The sequence below is a fragment of the Alternaria metachromatica genome (genome assembly GCF_023757995.1).
Source record: "Alternaria metachromatica strain BMP 0045 chromosome Unknown scaffold_44, whole genome shotgun sequence".
NCBI classification, from domain to species: Eukaryota; Fungi; Ascomycota; class Dothideomycetes; order Pleosporales; family Pleosporaceae; genus Alternaria; species Alternaria metachromatica.
In genome coordinates, this window is record NW_026055535.1 from 41,541 (window position 1) to 57,298 (window position 15,758).

Consider the following 15,758-nt stretch of genomic DNA (forward strand, 5'->3'; position numbering starts at 1 on the left):
GAGGAGGATGCGTGTCTGGCATCGCAGCCATGATAACCATTATATCTGTACGAAAACCAAGCCCGTAGCGTTATCTGGAAGCTTTCGGGACATGTCGATGTTCATGCGCACTTCGTATAGCACGGTCAGGTTGCCCAATGTGCCCTGTGGGTGGACAGGAAATAGAAACACCAGCATGGAGATCGTGGATAGTGTCCACTTTTCAATATTAGCTATCGGCCCCTTTCCCCATTGCGGACTACCACCGGAGAATTCAGGCTTCTTGCGGACCGAGCCTTGGCCGTTATGGCGGTGACTGCTTTAACTCTCTCACAAAATCCGATCTGCATCGTAAGATAGCCATGTTGCTGTCCGAATACGATGCGATAACGCGTGATGCGATTTCTTGGGGGAGAAGGACCGAGCTGTGAGCGGGGTCAAGAAAGCGCTTTGGCTTCATTCAGCGCGCTGTGAGCGTGCCGCTTCGTATTGGAGGGGCCTCACAAAATCCACGGGACATTCACGAAGGCACATGGCATTTGACGACAGGCGAAGGATAACGCAGTGTTTGTTCGAGATTGAAGATGTGACCTCAGCTCATGTCACGCGGAAGTGGCGCCTTCACTGGTGGGGCTTCAGCGCCTAGCGCGCCCGCCCCGCGAACCGCCAGTGCACTCTCCACATCCACTACCCAACTTACGACATCGTCGCATTCGCAGTCTTCTTGAACAGAAAACTGATCATCGCTCTACCTGGCACACTTGCGCCTGCAGTCCCATCGCTTCCCACGGTCACACTCGCAACACTCATATCGTGAGTATTATCCGTATACCACGCCTTCACATCCGGATACCCAGCCAGCGCAACACTCACACTCTGCGCACCCGCCGCAGAATTAATAACCACAACCGCCACACTCCCATCCCCATTAACAAAAGCACCAGCCTTGACATTCGCCCCACCACTCGCCCCCACCCTCACAGCACCCGGCCTAACGACGCGAAACTGCGCGAAAGCCCAAAGCCGCTTGCTAACCTGGTAGTTCTGGCCATCAACAAGAATAAGCTTCTCGTTGTTATTATTATTCGTAGCGCGGTCCTGGACGCCTTCCCAGAAGATGTACGCGGACAGATTGGAGTTTACGACACCGTTGAAGACGGTGTTCGCCCAGGTGAAGCCATCGCCGGCACCACCGTTGGAATACCAGGCTGTGCTCCACCCGCCGCTTAGGTCTGAGTACTCGGTTTGCCAGACGCGAGCGGCAGTGCGCATGGTGCCGCTGATGCGCGAAGTGTACTCGTGTGAGGTGATGGCGTAGACGAGGCTTTCGGCGCCGGCAGAGGCGATCTGCTGCGCGTGTTGGGTTGCGACGTTCCAGCCTGTGGCTTCGCAGCAGTTTATGCCGACGGAAGTCAGGTTTGCACGGTCGAGTGTGGGGCGGAGGACTTTAATGAACTCGGCGGCTTGGGTGCCGGATGATTGCATTGAGGCGTACGAGGTGGATAAGTCGGGCTCGTTGAGGAAGCCGAGGTGTGTGACTTTGACGCCGGCTGATGCGTAGAAGTTGATGTATGCGACGAGGTAGTTCGCGTAGGCTTGCTTCCAGTCTCCAGAGCGGCAATTGGTACCAGAGACCTGGGGTAGGTTAGCGGACGCGATGAGGGAACCTCGGGGATGCACGTACACCACAGAGCTGGCCGCCGTTGGTGTCCTGGTTGTTTGTCTTCATGCATCCAGGCGCACTCCATGCATTCGCGTAGAAGGTATTTACGCCATACTCTTGTGCTCTCTGGCTGAGGAACAACTGTCCGCTATCCTTAGCATCCCAGACGTACCCGCTGTAGTTCGTAGTGACTTCCGCTGGTGTGCTTGGGCATTTAGGAAGGATCGTATTCATGAAATCGCTGTTGCTATTCGGCGTCGAGCCAATACCGTTGCGCACAATTGAGAAGCCAGCGCCGGTGGTCGTGTTGAAGAGGAGATCGAGAACCGCGCGCTGTTTGGGCTGCTGAAGATTGACGATGAGGTTTGCGCGCTGGAATGCGCCTGAGAAACCGAAGCCGTCGATTGTCTGGTATCTCTTCGTCAGGTCGATGGTGACTTTCTGCTGTGCTTGGCGACTTTCTAGAGAGACTGCCAAAGTGACATGCGATATGGCCGCGAGGGCTACAAGATGTGACAGTGCAGGATACATGATGCTTTCAATGACGAGGGAATGAAGAAGACTGCGGAAAGCATCTTGGTGAAGTATATGTTGCGGTTGAGATGTGGGGCTTGAACAGGCTGTTCATCGTATCGTTCAATCTGCATTCGGCGCAGATCTCATCAGCAACGTGTAGTGATTTGCGCGTTCTATATTGTTCCGTGCCCTCCGATCGAGACTACTATATACACTTCGTATCAGACATGCGGAGGTCCAGTACCCCACGATTCCCTTGCGCCGAAGAGACTGAGCATGGATTTAGCCGACAAGTCGGGTTTCGCAAGGTGACGAACATCATGAAAGCTGAACACCAGAAAATTCAGCGCAGATCTCTAGCAGCTTGTCTTGTGTCTTTTCGTCCTCTGTTGCTTTGTGAGGCGTGCCTTGGCGCTTGCCCGGGTGGAAATAGCACCCGCTCATTTTGGCCTTCTCTTCCTCTCCCTCAGCAAGCATAACGTAGCTTTCGACCGCCGCATCAACGCTGCCTGGCGCCGAACTGCCACCCATCTTGGTAGCCACCCAGCCAGGATCCAATGCATTGCTCTTCACGTCAGGCCATCTGCGGGCGAAAGCTTTGGCAAGCAACACATTGTGAAGTTTGCTCGCGCAGTAGGCGGCATTTGCGCTGTATTGACCTTCGCCGCGTTTCTGCCAAAGGACGTCGTCCAAACTAGGAGAACCTGATTGATGCATCTCGGAGGAGAGGAATACTAAGCGCTTGGGCCGAGTGATCAGTGCGGTGAGCACATATGGCGCTACGGTGTTGACGGCTGCCAGGGCTGGAATCCCCTCGCTTGTCTTGCGGAATGGGCCTTGATAAAGTCCGGCGTTGTGAATCACGCAGTCGAACGCTCCCAGCTTATTGACTTCGTTTGCCATGTTCTTGGTCTCTGCAAGGCTGGACAAGTCGCCCGTCACGACTGTGTCAGCCCCGGGACAAGCTGTCGTGGCGTCCTTTGCACGTTGAGCGTTGCGTGCATGAAGAACTGCATCGCATCAGCGCCTGGGCGACGTTCAACACGGGTAATTTAGATACATACCAACAGAATGTCCATTTGCGACGAGTCTTTTGGCGACGGCTGATCCGAGACCGTCGGAAGAGCCTGTGATAAGAATGCGCGCCATCATGTGGTGTGTTTCTAGGTGGTCTAGCGTTCGCAGGCTTGGACAGAACCTTGGACCCGTGGGCGTCGGGAAGAGGCGTGAGATTGATAGAAAGTGGCTATTGCTACGGCCGTTGTGGCGTCGTTACATCATGCCACTACAGAAACGGTAGATACGATGCGCTCGCATCGCAGCTCGGAAGTTACGTGTCCCGCCTGTCTCGAAGCGGGCATGGCGGGGGAGGGAGTTGGCCCCAGCGAAACGCACCAACCCAAGCGCCCGCCCGTCTCACGCCAGGCAGCACTCCTCCATCGACACTATTGGAGCACGACAATATACCTTAATTCATCCCATGTCGGTGCGGCGCATTAGCCAGTGCTTATTTGCGATAAGCTCGTCGACTAGGTGCGCCTCGTAGCGATGTGTGTGCCAAAGAGCTCGGGTTTGACGCATCTCGGGCCAGATTGATCTCGGGTCAGGCGTGCCTCAGCGCATCAAGGCTGAGCTCTGGACGCCTTGGACGCAAGAGCATCACAACTTCAAGGTATATAAGTAACGTGTGTCGCGTCCAACGAAATGCCTCAACACATCATCGCCAAACGACTCATCAGAACCATGGCTCTCGCAACAGCTCCCCAACTCAAAGTTCTTGTCAATGGCGCCGGCATCGCAGGATCAACCTTCGCCTACTGGCTCGCCAGAACAGGTCTGAATGCCTCCATCACCGTTCTAGAACGCTCGCCGTTCCCTCGACCCACCGGCCAGTCCATCGAGATTCGCGGTCCAGCCATCTCCATCGTCGAGAAGATGGGTCTTTTGCCAAGCGTACTTGCACGCAACACCACGGAAGAGGGCACACGCCTGATCAACGCACAAAGCAAGATCGTCGCCGAGTTTGGAAAAGGCGGCTTCACATCCGAGTATGAGATCTTACGATCAGATCTCTGCGGCCTATTCCTGGATGCGTCAAAGAGTATGAAGAATGTGAAATACGTGTACGGCGACTACGTCACAGCGGTACAACAAACAGACCAGTCGGTGGACGTGACCTTCGACAGTGGAGCAACAGACAAGTTCGACCTCATCGTTGGCGCAGACGGCTCAGCGTCACGAACACGCTCCCTTATCCTGGATGAAGAGACGCTCAAGGGAAGTTACAACTTCATCGGGCAATACGTCGCATACTTCAGCATTCCCCGCCAGGAATCCGACACGAAGCACTGGTATTGGTACAACGCACCAAAAGGCCGAGGCTTGATGACGCGACCGCATCGCAACGGCAAGACGATTGGGTGTTACGTCATCATCACAACGCCAGCACATGGACACTACGATCCCCTCGTCGAAGCAGCGATGGAAGGCGGTCCCGAGAAGCAGAAAGAAGTCCTTCATACGTATCTCGACGATGCGGGGTGGCAAGCTGAGCGCATCCTCGCCGGCATGGACGCATGCGACGACTTCTATATGAGCCGCTCAGCGTACGTCAAGCTTCCTACATGGACGAACAATCGCGCTGTTCTTCTTGGCGATGCAGCCCACGCCACATTCGGTGTTGGCACTACCCTCGCTGTCGAGGGCGCATACTTCCTCGCAGGCGAACTCGGAAAGATCAAGACTACCAACGATATCCCAGCGGCGCTCAAGCGCTACGAAGAGACGTACCGAAAGGTCCAAGGTCAAGGTGCAGACTTGCCGCCTGGCTTCCCTCAGTTCGCTTTCCCTCAGACTGCCTGGGCAATAAGGCTACGCGACGCACTCGCCTGGACGTTCTGCAAGACGAAAGCGTATAAGTTGTTGCCGGAGGACAAGCCGGATGATTCGAAGCTGCCGCCGTACGAATGGGTCGCGGTGTGAGTAGGGGGCTCTCACGTGTTTCTTTGCTTCACAACAACGATACCAAATGCGATTGCTCTGTTATCGCCATCCTTCTCTCTATTCTATATGCGCTGATTAGGAGACACAAATACACCACTGTAACTACTCATATACTCACAGCCTACTTCGCTGTCCCTTCCATGGTTCTGTGCAATATAAAGGACTCCTTGCGCTGGCTCGATATGAACAAGACACTCTACCACGGCACCTCGTTACGGCGTTATCCTTTGCTTGTTCTTTACAACATCTCCATAGTTAGCTTTCTTAGCGAATCCAGTATCAGCTCACGATGGCTCTCACCGACCTACTTCCTGCGCGGCATGCGTTGATCGCATTATTGCCAGAGACTAGCCGCAGTCTACCCACGCCTCTAATGTTTGTGTCGACCCGCCTCACAGAGTGGCCAATCTACCAATCTCTACATCGCAACATCTACCCAATCTCATTCCTCTTCGTCTTTCTGCTCCGCTACTTCCGTGTCCTCATCAGTCTATACGGCACCTATAGATACCGGCCTACACCCATACCGCTACACCCCACATACCACATCAACGACGTCACAGTCATCATCCCCACCACAGACCTCATGTGCGAAACTCTGCATCACGTCGTCCGCTCCATCCTCGCCCAAAGCGTCCCCAAGCTCATCATCGCCACCGCTGGAACCCAAGCCTCCGAACAATTCCGCGCATTTCGAGCTTTATTCCCAGAGAGCAAGGTCGTAGTGGCCCATCGCGTCAAAGCCTCCCGCCGCGAACAAACAGCCCAAGCCCTCAAACAAGTCTCCACGCGCCTCGTTATCCTCCAGGACGACCACACCTACTGGCCCCAATCCCCTCGCTTTATCGCCTCCGTAATCGCGCCCTTCGAAGACGCAAAAGTCGGTGCCGTAAGCGCCGATTTACAAGCTCGACACCGCGGCCACCCCTTCTCCTTTTCTGGGTTCTGGAACTTCATGGGTATGACATACCTGATGCGGCGCTCCTACGAGTACAGAGGCACCTACGGCATCGACCGCGGCCTCTCAACCCTCCCAGGCCGTTTCGGCGTCTTCCGCACAGCCATCTACGCGTCGCCTGAGTTCCTAAACGGGTATCTGAACAGCTACATGCCGTTTAAGAGCGAGCCCTTGAATTCCGATGACGACAAGTTCCACACGCGCTGGCTGATTGAGCATGATTGGGATTTTGGGCTGCAGGCTGGACCGGATAGCGTTATGACGACGGAACTGGGGGAGTGGCCGAAGTTTATGGGGCAGGTTCTGCGCTGGACGCGGACGACTTGGCGGAATAATCCGGCGCAGTTGATGGGTGGGTTGACGTGGAAGCGGCATCCGTTTATGTCGTGGAGTTTGCTTATGTGGTTCTTCCGGCAGTCGCTTACACAGGAGGCGTGTATGTATATGACTCTTCGGGCGTCGCTGAGACAATACGGGAAAAGTGAGTACTTTGCTGGTAGCGCGATTGCGCTTGCGATCTGGATCTTGGGGTTCAAGTTTGTTAAGATTCTGGAACACTTTCGCAAGCATCCGCGCGATGTTGTGTATTTTCCGGCGTATCTGCTGTTTGGGCATTTGCATGCTTTTGTTAAGATTTGGGCGATGCTGACTTGTATGAATGTTTCTTGGACTACGGCGGAGAAGGTAAATGGAAATTTAGGGGTGGCAAAGGTAGAGGAGGTGGTGGTGGAAGACAGCGACAAGAAGGAAATACCTACGAAGAGAGTGGCGTTGGATGTACCCGCAGCTCCCCAGGGTAGGCCACAGCGACCAGCCTTGTTTGTACGGAGGTCGCGGTACTACTCTCAAGCGCCAGGGGTTGGTGGATGGTTGGGGTGATTCTTTTGCGGTGCTTTTAGCATCGCATCATCGAAATTGATGACTTGTTCCATGTATTTTTCTTGTCATATAATGCATTACAAAGCCAATTATAGGAAACAAGAATTCAGCGCTCATGAACCTACTTAACAGAGACCATGAGTTCGAGATGCAGTGTCTGGCCTACAGAGTGAAGGTCGGATGGGCAAAGGTGGTGTGAATGCGCTTGCTCGGCTGGGTAAAGTACGGCGCCCCTCCATTCTGCCCTGCATGCATTTGCGTGCGGTCGACGTCAACGATCCGTTTCGCGCCAGTGCCAGCGCAAAGCCCATTCAAGCTTTGTCGCATTGTCTTTGCCCTTGACCCTCTTAATCGCGGCCACTGCCGGTTTTACTTTCTTTTCGCATATCCACTCTCAACCCGCTTCCACGACCGTCTGATCTTTTCGAGATTGTACAAAATACCCCGCAGCACAACGCGCGATAGTTGTTTGACGTCTGCGCGAGGGTGATCAACCTTTTAATCGCGTGCGTCACTAGTCTTGGTACACAGGCTTGGAAGTTGGGCAATTCCAACCTTGGGGTCTGACAGTCAGCCTGGTCCCCGCTTGCCGTTCCCCACTCTTCTGCCCATCACACCTGCGATCAGCGCTGCACTCACGCCTCAACCATGGAGAACAACCTGAGCGCCGCCCGAGCATCCCGGCGCTATTTCGACGAGCGCCTGCGCAACGACTGGGAGTATCCCGACGTGCCTGCCATCTGGTCAGCCTCGGACGAAGAGGTGCGCGACGCTGCCGACTTTCGCGAGCGCTACTACGGCGAGTCGGAGTCTGGAGACTCGGATCAAGAAGATGAAGGTGTCGGCCCGTACAGGTTCGACAACCCTGAGAGCATCGGCGATGCGGTAGCGAGCACAAGAGAGGCGCGCAGAAGGCGCCGTCGAGAGAGGCTGGAGCGCGAGATGAAAGAGAATGAAGGACTGAGGATCTGGGTCGAGCGACGAGACGTGTGGACGGGCGCAGCGAGCGTGAAGAAGTACGGCACGAACCGCCAAAGACAGGCCAACCGCCCGTCTTCTGCAGCAGGCTACTCGTCCGAAGAGCACGCCGTCACACCCACCGGCTCGGAATCGCACTCTATCACCAGCGCCACGCCCGACACCTTCGACCTCGTCCCCGTCGCGCCGCGTCTTCTCGAGGACAACCCGATCCGTGCGTCCATCACGCCCAAAGCATACCGCGACATCTTCCAGAAGATCGTAGTCTCGTCGCGCACGCCCTCGGTGCCCATCAACCTCGCAGACATGACCAAGGCGCTGGTACAAGGCTGGAAAGACTCGGATGAGTGGCCTCCAAGGGTAGCTGCGGTTGACCCTCTTGCCGGTAAGAAGCGCACTATTACCGGTACTCCATCCAACGGCCATCATGGAGGTTTCATAGCCCGACACCCCCATCTGGAGAAGAGTGTAGACGGCATGAAGCGGATCCTGCATCTCAACGGGCACCACGAACATGGGCACGAACAGGACAAGGAGTATGAGCAGGGTGGGAAAGAGGGCTGAAGCATAGTCGCGGATGAGTCGGTGCTTGTCCTTCACAACGCTGATGCATAGTCCATCCAGGAAATACCCTCTTCCACGCGTACCGCGGTACCAACGACGCTCTGCCTACGCCAGAGGACCGCACGAACCTGCTGCGTGCTTCACTATCCTGGCGCGCCCCGACGATCGATGCGAACAAGGGCAATCTCTGGTCGACGGGGTAGGGGTTGTATGCACGCGGGCAGTCTCTTACAAGACACGAGCATGTCAGGCGTCTAGATTGAAGCATGCCGACCTCGGCATTCGCATTCACAGTCGCACATTACGCGATCGAACAAAGCGCTGGTGGAGTTGAGTTACAACAGGCGAAGATCACTGCTGAGAAGGGTGCTCGCATATATCTCGGCGATTGATTTTGATCAGATTGATTGATAAGATAATTTTCTTCATGATACCCCCACATAATCCCAGCTTGTTACTACACAATATCCACCGAGATCGCCTGACTTTGCCTGATGTACGAAAGTAGCGGTCGTACATACTAAAAGTGCGTATGCTTGCACGGATCTGCATGCGTATATTTCGGCCGATAGTGTAACGTCGGTCTGTCGGCCGCTGGCGCGAGGCGACTGCAGTCACTTTACGCCTTGTGCGGGGCTGGTATGCCGACGCTTAGTGGACGTGGCCTTGCGTAGCCTTACGTAGCCTTGACAGCTGCCACAGCCTAAAGGCCATATCGCCTTGCAGCGCTTTATCTGCTCCGCTCTTTCGGACTCCTCGGTCGCCGTAGACCGCAAGTGGACACACCATGGAGGTGAGACCGTTGGGTAGGGCGGGCAGTCGGTAGCCCGCTGTACTGCAGCGTGATGATCCTCATACAAGGTACAAGTGACGGGGTGTATTCGTCCGCAAGCGCATAAGTTGTTTGCGATAGCCAGCTCTTTTCTGCCGTCGGTAATTCTTTCGTCTTGCTCTTTTTCCTCTCTCTGCTTGATAGATCGATCATCTCATCAAGACTCTTCTTCTTCTTCTTTCTTCGATACCAACCTACCACATCTTCTTAACCTTGGAAGCAAGCGACCATGCCAGGCACCCTCCAAACCCCCCAACCCAATGCCTTCCCCCCCGGTCGCCGCGGAGTCTACCTCCTCACGCACCCCCGCTCAGCGTCCAATCTCTTCCAAACCATGATGTCCAAGCAGCCGGGCTACCAGAACTCCGGCTACAAGCTCTTCGACGGTGGCTTTGCGACGCTGATGAGCCTCGAGAAAGGGCCGCTGAGCGAATGGCCTGAGGAAGAAAGGACGGCGTTATATGAGACGTTCAAAAAGGCGTTTGGTAGCTTGGAAGACGAGTTGGACGATTGCGCGAAGAATGTAAGTAGGAAACGGTGGAGGGATGAGGTGAGGTGAAGTGTGGGGTTGGGGAGTTATGTATAAGGGCAAGGCTGCGCCACAACCGCACATGCTCCCGTCGTGATCCGCCCACGAGATGACGTGCTCGGGCTGGCCCGTCCCACGAATCGCGGTTCCAGTTCAAGCCTCATTTGGAAACACGAACTAACGAATCTCCAACAGGGCAAACAAGCCTTCGTAAAAGAACACACAATCTTCCTCTCGGGCCCCGACCGCCTCTTCTCCACCGTCTACCCGTCCGACAACCCCCCAGCCCTAACCATCCACCCACGCAATGCCTCCCCTTCCTCCCCTCTTACGCACACAAACCCCACCTCAGTCCCCGACTCCCTCCTCCTCACTCTCCAACCCATCTTCCAAATCCGACACCCAATCCTAATGTTCCCATCCATGCTGCGCGCGCAGAAGGATTCGTTTCCGGATACTAAGCCAAGGACGTTGTATACGTGTACGACGTATACGTTGAAATATACGAGGGCGTTGTATGAATGGTATGCGGAGCGGGAGGCCACGAGCGGTATTGTGCCGCGTATCATCGACGCGGATGACATCATGAACAGTCCCTCCGCCGTCCGCCAGTTGTGCCTGCAAACGGGTCTGGATCCAGAGTCTGTGCTGTACGAGTGGGAGGAGAAGAAGATTGAAGATAATCCGCTCATGGCGCGTTTCCTCAGTACGATCAACGCGTCAGTAATATCCCTGTTACGAACTGTATGTGAGACAAGCACTGACTTGGTACACCAATCTTTAGATCCAAGGGCATTAAGAAGGGGTATGAAGCCAAAGGTTTAACGATGGAAGTCGAGAGGAAGAAGTGGGTGGACGAGTGGAACGAGGAGTTTGCCGCGGATTTGGAGGATTTTGTGAGTAGGGCGATGGATGATTATGAGTTTCTTTGGGAGAGGAGGGTTACGGGGGAGGGGTTGGAGGAGAAGTAGATGATGGGATGGATTGTGGAGGTAAATCTGTGATGATATTATGAAGTGAGGTTTATAATAATTACATGGGTTGGGTTGACGCCAAAGATAGTGTACTACGATGGACAAAATCCACTCACTCGACAGCATGCGTTATATCACTTCCATTTCGACCATGTTGTTCCAAAATATGCGAACTAACTAGACTCGCTCTGTAGATACGCCATGAAGTACTTTACCCCCCATGCTACCAACCATTCCACCTCCTCTAAACCTAACCATATCATACACACCTCACAACAAACCCACACCCATCACCCCTCCACCCCCTCACCAAAAGCCCCCAGCCTCACTTCTTCTTCCCCTTAGCCACCGCCTTCCCCTTCCCTTTCCCCTTAGTCTTAACCTCCTCCTCCTCATCCTCCATCTCCTCATCCTCCCCATCTTTCTTCTTCTTACCCCCCTTCTTCGCAGCCGCAGCACCCTTCTTCGGCGCGGCCTTCTTCTTAGGCTGCTTAACATATTTATCCTTTGACAAGTCAACATCTTCTTCTTCATCTTTAACCTCCTCCACAACCTCGCCGTCGTCAGATTCGTCAATCGCTTCTTCAAGATCCGGTTTCTCTTTGGCTTGTTTCTTGGGTTGGGCAATGGACGAGGCTTTCATGAAGGGGAGGGGGTGGGATTGTTGGTTGTAGCTGTGAGGGGGGTTAGTAGTGTAAGGGGGCGATGATGAGATAAGGTGGGGACTTACAGGCGTGTAAACGTGGATTTGGTTTGTGAGTCGATCTTGACCTTTTCCTGGTCCATGGGTCCGACGCCTAATTCCATGATTGCGTCGAAGTCGTCTTTGGTGAGGTAGTAGCTGTCCATCAGTTCGATGACTTGTGGGACAGCGTCCTTGCCCTCTTTCTGCAGCTTCTGCACCAGGTCCGTCCAGAGAAGTGGGACGTACTGCTGCCGAACCTCGTGTCGATCGCCGGAAGACCGCAACCTCATGTGAGCTTGGATCTCCTTGATCATTCGGCTCAGCTTGTTTGTAGAACTGTTCTTTCCAAGCCATGATGTGAAGCGCGTCTGGTTACCAGCAGTGCTACCAGCGACATAGCTTGCAGGCCTGACGAAACTGAAGACTGCGTGTGTAGGCATCAAACTCCACTGCTGCTGAGAGCCGTGAATCATGCGATCAACAAGATCACCATCGCTGATACTGTCGGCTGCTAGCGACGCCAACTCCAGGTTCTTCAGGTTCTTCTCTTTGCCGGAGTAGTTCAAGGACTGCATCGGGTTCGTGCCGAGGTAGTTCTCCTGCAACATCAACGGACTGAATTCGTGGTCGTTGAAGTAAAGTTCAATCTTCTCGTTGAGTGTGGCTTTGCTGCTCGAGGCGAACATGCCGCCACCAAGAATCTTCTGCGTGATGTCCCATGGCTTCAAGATGACATGCTTCTCCCAGCTCTTAGACATCGTCTTGCCCTTGTCGAAATCCATGGCTGTTTGGTCGAGTTTGGCTGTGGAAATCATGTTGACGACCTGGCGGATATCGGCGTGGCTGCCTTCAATGAGTGCATTGACAACTGGCGCAGGCATCTTCAAGCCTTCTCGGTACGCGATGGTCATGATGCGCGATCGTACTTGGTCGACAGTGGGCCGTCGGAAAGGCAGATCGAATGTAACGTAGTCGAAGGGCTTCATCTTTGGCAGCTTCCTGTCGTTGCAGATGAGGATCATTGGAACCTCCGTCTTCTTGCACACGGCTGCGAGCGCACCGACACCACCACGGTCACCCGCAGACATGCCGTCGACTTCGTCCATGATCAGAACGAGCTTCTTCTTAGCTGCCTCAACCTTCTTTCCGTCGCCAGCAAAGTAGCCGTGGAGTGAGTTGGTGCTAAGGACGCCGCGTAGACCGTCTTCGATGAGCTTCTTACTTCGGGTATCACTGGCGTTTCTCTCCACGATATCGTATCCCTCCAGTTTGGCGACGAGATGCGCTGCGGTAGTCTTGCCAATACCCGGTGGGCCATGTAGCATGATGGCACGGAAGTTTCCGCTACCGTCTTTGCCAGCCAACTTGAAGCCAGTCTTGAGGTTCTTTGGGAACATCTGCAACCAGCGCTGGATCCTCTCAACCGTCGCCTTGTTGCCGCAAATCTGGTTGAGTGATGTGGGCGCATACTTGGTAGTCCACAAACGGGAGTCTACGGCCGGGCCTGCACTCTGTGCAGCTGCTGTGACGGCAGAGGCTGTCTTGCTACCGGAAGCTTTCGCTGCTGCCGACAGCTCTTTCTGACGCTTCTTCTCCTCTTGCTCAAGCTCTGCAGCTTGCTTCTTGATCTTTTCCTCCTCCTTGCGTTGCTTCTCAGCGTGCTCGGCCTGTGCCTTGCTGTCGCCCTTGTTGCCAGCCGCAGTCAGCTTCTCGATAAGCACCGTCAAGCCATCCTCGTCGATCGTCTTGATTTCCATCTCTTGAATCTTCCGCAGTTTGCTCGGGCCAGCATCTGTGCCTAGGACAACATAGTTTGTCTTCTTGCTTGGAGCGCCAGTGACCTTGCCGCCGTGGCGCTTGACCAGCTCTTGAGCTTCTGTGCGACCCCATTTCTGCAACACACCAGTGAAGACGAATGTGAGACCCGCAAGACATGTCTCTGAGCCTGAGGGCATCTCGCTGGATCCGCCTCCGAGTGGTGCAGCTTCCCCACGACCTGCATTCGCCTGCCAGTTGAACTTGGCATTATCGTCTTTGGGCGGTGGCGTGGGCGCGCGCACTGTAGGAATACTGTCGTAGATGGCCTGGATGTCTGCACTATCTTCGACCTCCTCCTTCTTGGCCTTCTTCTTCGCTGGCGATTTTGGTGTCGTCGTTGTGGCCTTCTTCGGTCGTCCTTTCTTGGGCTTCTCCTCCTCTTCCTCTTCATCATCGGATATGGGTGACTTTCGCTTCTTGCCTGCAGTCGATGTCTTCTTTGGCTTGCTCTTCAGCGCTTGCTCATCCTCGTCGGGCTCCACAAAGTCGTCTTCTGCGTCGATGTCCTTCATGTCGATGTCTTCGTCTTCTGGATCGAAGTCGTCTTCCTCCTTAATCGTCTTCTGCTGCTTGGCTGGAGCCTTTGGTGTTCCGCGATGTGGCAGCTTCACGGGTACATCGTCATCGCTCTCCGAGGCTTCCTTGTAGTCGTCCTTGCCTTTGCCCTTGATGTTGGCCTCGAAGATATCGTCTGCGTCCTCCAGGTCGTCGTCCGGGAACTCGTCCTCGTCATCCCGCTCGGCATAGGATTTGACGGGTTTCTTCGCACGACTAGTTGTCTTCGCATTGGTAGCCGGAGTAGCCGTCTTCGCAGTTTTTCCGTTCGACTTCGCGGGTGCCTTCTTCGGTGTCGCAGCAGGTGTCTCCGCCGCCTTCTTCTTGACAGGCTCGGTTCGCTTGGGCTTATTCGAGCTGGCAAAGAAGTCGGATGTGGTGGTCTCTTCGAGTACAGGTTCTGGTGTCGGTTCGCGCTTGACCTTCTTTGCGGCGGGCTTCTTGGGTGTCGCTTTCTTTGGCCTGCACACTGTCAGGTTTGACGTCACCGAGTCAAAATTGTATACTTACTTCGCCTCTTCCTCATCATCGTCGTCAGAGTCCTCTACAACACGACTTGTGCGCCCCTTCTTCTTAGGCGCGGCCTTCTTCGGCGCAGGCTCATCTTTCTTCTGCGATCCCTGGCTTGCCTTCGGGGGCCCGCCGCCAAAGAAGCTGCGGATGTCGGCAGGCATCTTGACGATGAAAAACGCGTGTAATCAGATTGTAACAGTGTGACGCGTTCGCTGGCAAGTGTTGAGCCGGACAATGGGGGGAAATGGGGTTTGGGTGGGTTGATGGACAACAGGCGCCATTGACGTGCACGACGCGACTTCGCGCGGTCATTAGGCAATTAGGCAGGCGCATTGACGCCACACCCCCGCGCGCGCCACAGCAGCCACAGATGTGTCTTGGCATCAGAACTTCGACACCAAAGTTACGGAACGATTGGCCTGGTTCAGGTCCAACATCACAACGCCATGCCGCCACCCAGGATATCACAGAGCCTGCTGGCTCAATTCGGTCGACTGAACATCTCCGCATCACGGCCCACACGTACAACGCCCAAATTCCACCTCCGACAGCTCTACTAACAAACCCCCAGTACTCCAGCAGACATGCCTCTCCAAACCCCAACCCTCCGCCCTTAATACCGCCCGCCTCTTCTCCACAACCCGTCCCGCTCTCAACTACCTCGCCCCCAAAGCCGGCGAATCACGCAAATCACGAAAAGGGCGCTGCCGCGTCCCCACCGGCGGCAGCATGCGCGGCACAACCGTCGTCTGGGGCGACTACGGTCTCCGCATGCGCGACCACGACCGCCGCATCTCCGCGCAACAACTCCGCATCGCCGAAGAAACCATCCGCAAACGGCTTCGAGGCATGAAATTCCGGCTCTACATGCGCATCGCCGCCAACATCGGCGTGTACACCTCTGGCAACGACGTGCGCATGGGCAAAGGAAAAGGTAGTTTCGACCGCTGGACTGCGAGGGTGGCGGTGAGCAAGATCATCTTTGAGATTCAGGGGGATTTGCACGAGCAGGTTGTCAAGGATGCGTTTAGGCTGGCGGGGAATAAGTTGCCGGGGCTGTATGAGTTTGTGAGGAAGGGGGATGCGCCGGTTATGGGGATTACGAAGGTGGGGTTGAATGGGGTTACGGAGGAGGATTTGAAGAGGCCGAGGAGGAAGGAGCCGCTGGAGCAGACGGCTGGGAGGATACCTGATGCGAGTTCGGGTGCGCCGGCGAATGGGCCGAGGGTGGAGATGTAGATGGGGGTTGGGATTGAGGCTGTGGACTAGAAGGATTGGGGTCGTCTGCCAATTCAGCTGCGTGGACGATGTT

The 15,758-nt window shown here is 55.0% G+C and overlaps 7 protein-coding genes across 7 annotated transcripts; 5 read left to right on the plus strand and 2 right to left on the minus strand.

Annotated features, from left to right (window-relative positions):
- Window positions 1-675: 675 nt before the first annotated feature.
- J4E83_010336 (uncharacterized protein) lies at window positions 676-3,307 on the minus strand (the record flags this gene model as incomplete). Its single annotated transcript, XM_049337217.1, has 4 exons — window positions 676-1,614; window positions 1,664-2,112; window positions 2,494-3,168; window positions 3,223-3,307. The coding sequence occupies 4 exons, from the start codon at window positions 3,305-3,307 to the stop codon at window positions 676-678; spliced, it is 2,148 nt and encodes a 715-aa protein (XP_049183606.1).
- A 594-nt stretch (window positions 3,308-3,901) lies between these two features.
- J4E83_010337 (uncharacterized protein) lies at window positions 3,902-5,140 on the plus strand (the record flags this gene model as incomplete). The annotated part of the gene is made up of 1 exon (XM_049337218.1): window positions 3,902-5,140. The coding sequence occupies one exon, from the start codon at window positions 3,902-3,904 to the stop codon at window positions 5,138-5,140; it is 1,239 nt and encodes a 412-aa protein (XP_049183607.1).
- A 394-nt stretch (window positions 5,141-5,534) lies between these two features.
- On the plus strand, window positions 5,535-7,197 carry J4E83_010338 (uncharacterized protein; the record flags this gene model as incomplete). Its single annotated transcript, XM_049337219.1, has 2 exons — window positions 5,535-6,471; window positions 7,094-7,197. 2 exons carry the CDS (start codon window positions 5,535-5,537, stop codon window positions 7,195-7,197), a joined length of 1,041 nt encoding a protein of 346 aa, XP_049183608.1.
- Window positions 7,198-7,646: 449 nt separating this feature from the next.
- Window positions 7,647-8,540, plus strand: J4E83_010339 (uncharacterized protein; the record flags this gene model as incomplete). Its single annotated transcript, XM_049337220.1, has 1 exon — window positions 7,647-8,540. The coding sequence occupies one exon, from the start codon at window positions 7,647-7,649 to the stop codon at window positions 8,538-8,540; it is 894 nt and encodes a 297-aa protein (XP_049183609.1).
- A 1,166-nt stretch (window positions 8,541-9,706) lies between these two features.
- J4E83_010340 (uncharacterized protein) lies at window positions 9,707-10,872 on the plus strand (the record flags this gene model as incomplete). The annotated part of the gene is made up of 4 exons (XM_049337221.1): window positions 9,707-9,895; window positions 10,097-10,380; window positions 10,495-10,620; window positions 10,686-10,872. The coding sequence occupies 4 exons, from the start codon at window positions 9,707-9,709 to the stop codon at window positions 10,870-10,872; spliced, it is 786 nt and encodes a 261-aa protein (XP_049183610.1).
- Window positions 10,873-11,200: 328 nt separating this feature from the next.
- J4E83_010341 (uncharacterized protein) lies at window positions 11,201-14,607 on the minus strand (the record flags this gene model as incomplete). The annotated part of the gene is made up of 3 exons (XM_049337222.1): window positions 11,201-11,549; window positions 11,606-14,395; window positions 14,444-14,607. 3 exons carry the CDS (start codon window positions 14,605-14,607, stop codon window positions 11,201-11,203), a joined length of 3,303 nt encoding a protein of 1,100 aa, XP_049183611.1.
- Window positions 14,608-14,892: 285 nt separating this feature from the next.
- On the plus strand, window positions 14,893-15,685 carry J4E83_010342 (uncharacterized protein; the record flags this gene model as incomplete). The annotated part of the gene is made up of 2 exons (XM_049337223.1): window positions 14,893-14,968; window positions 15,018-15,685. 2 exons carry the CDS (start codon window positions 14,893-14,895, stop codon window positions 15,683-15,685), a joined length of 744 nt encoding a protein of 247 aa, XP_049183612.1.
- Window positions 15,686-15,758: the final 73 nt, after the last annotated feature.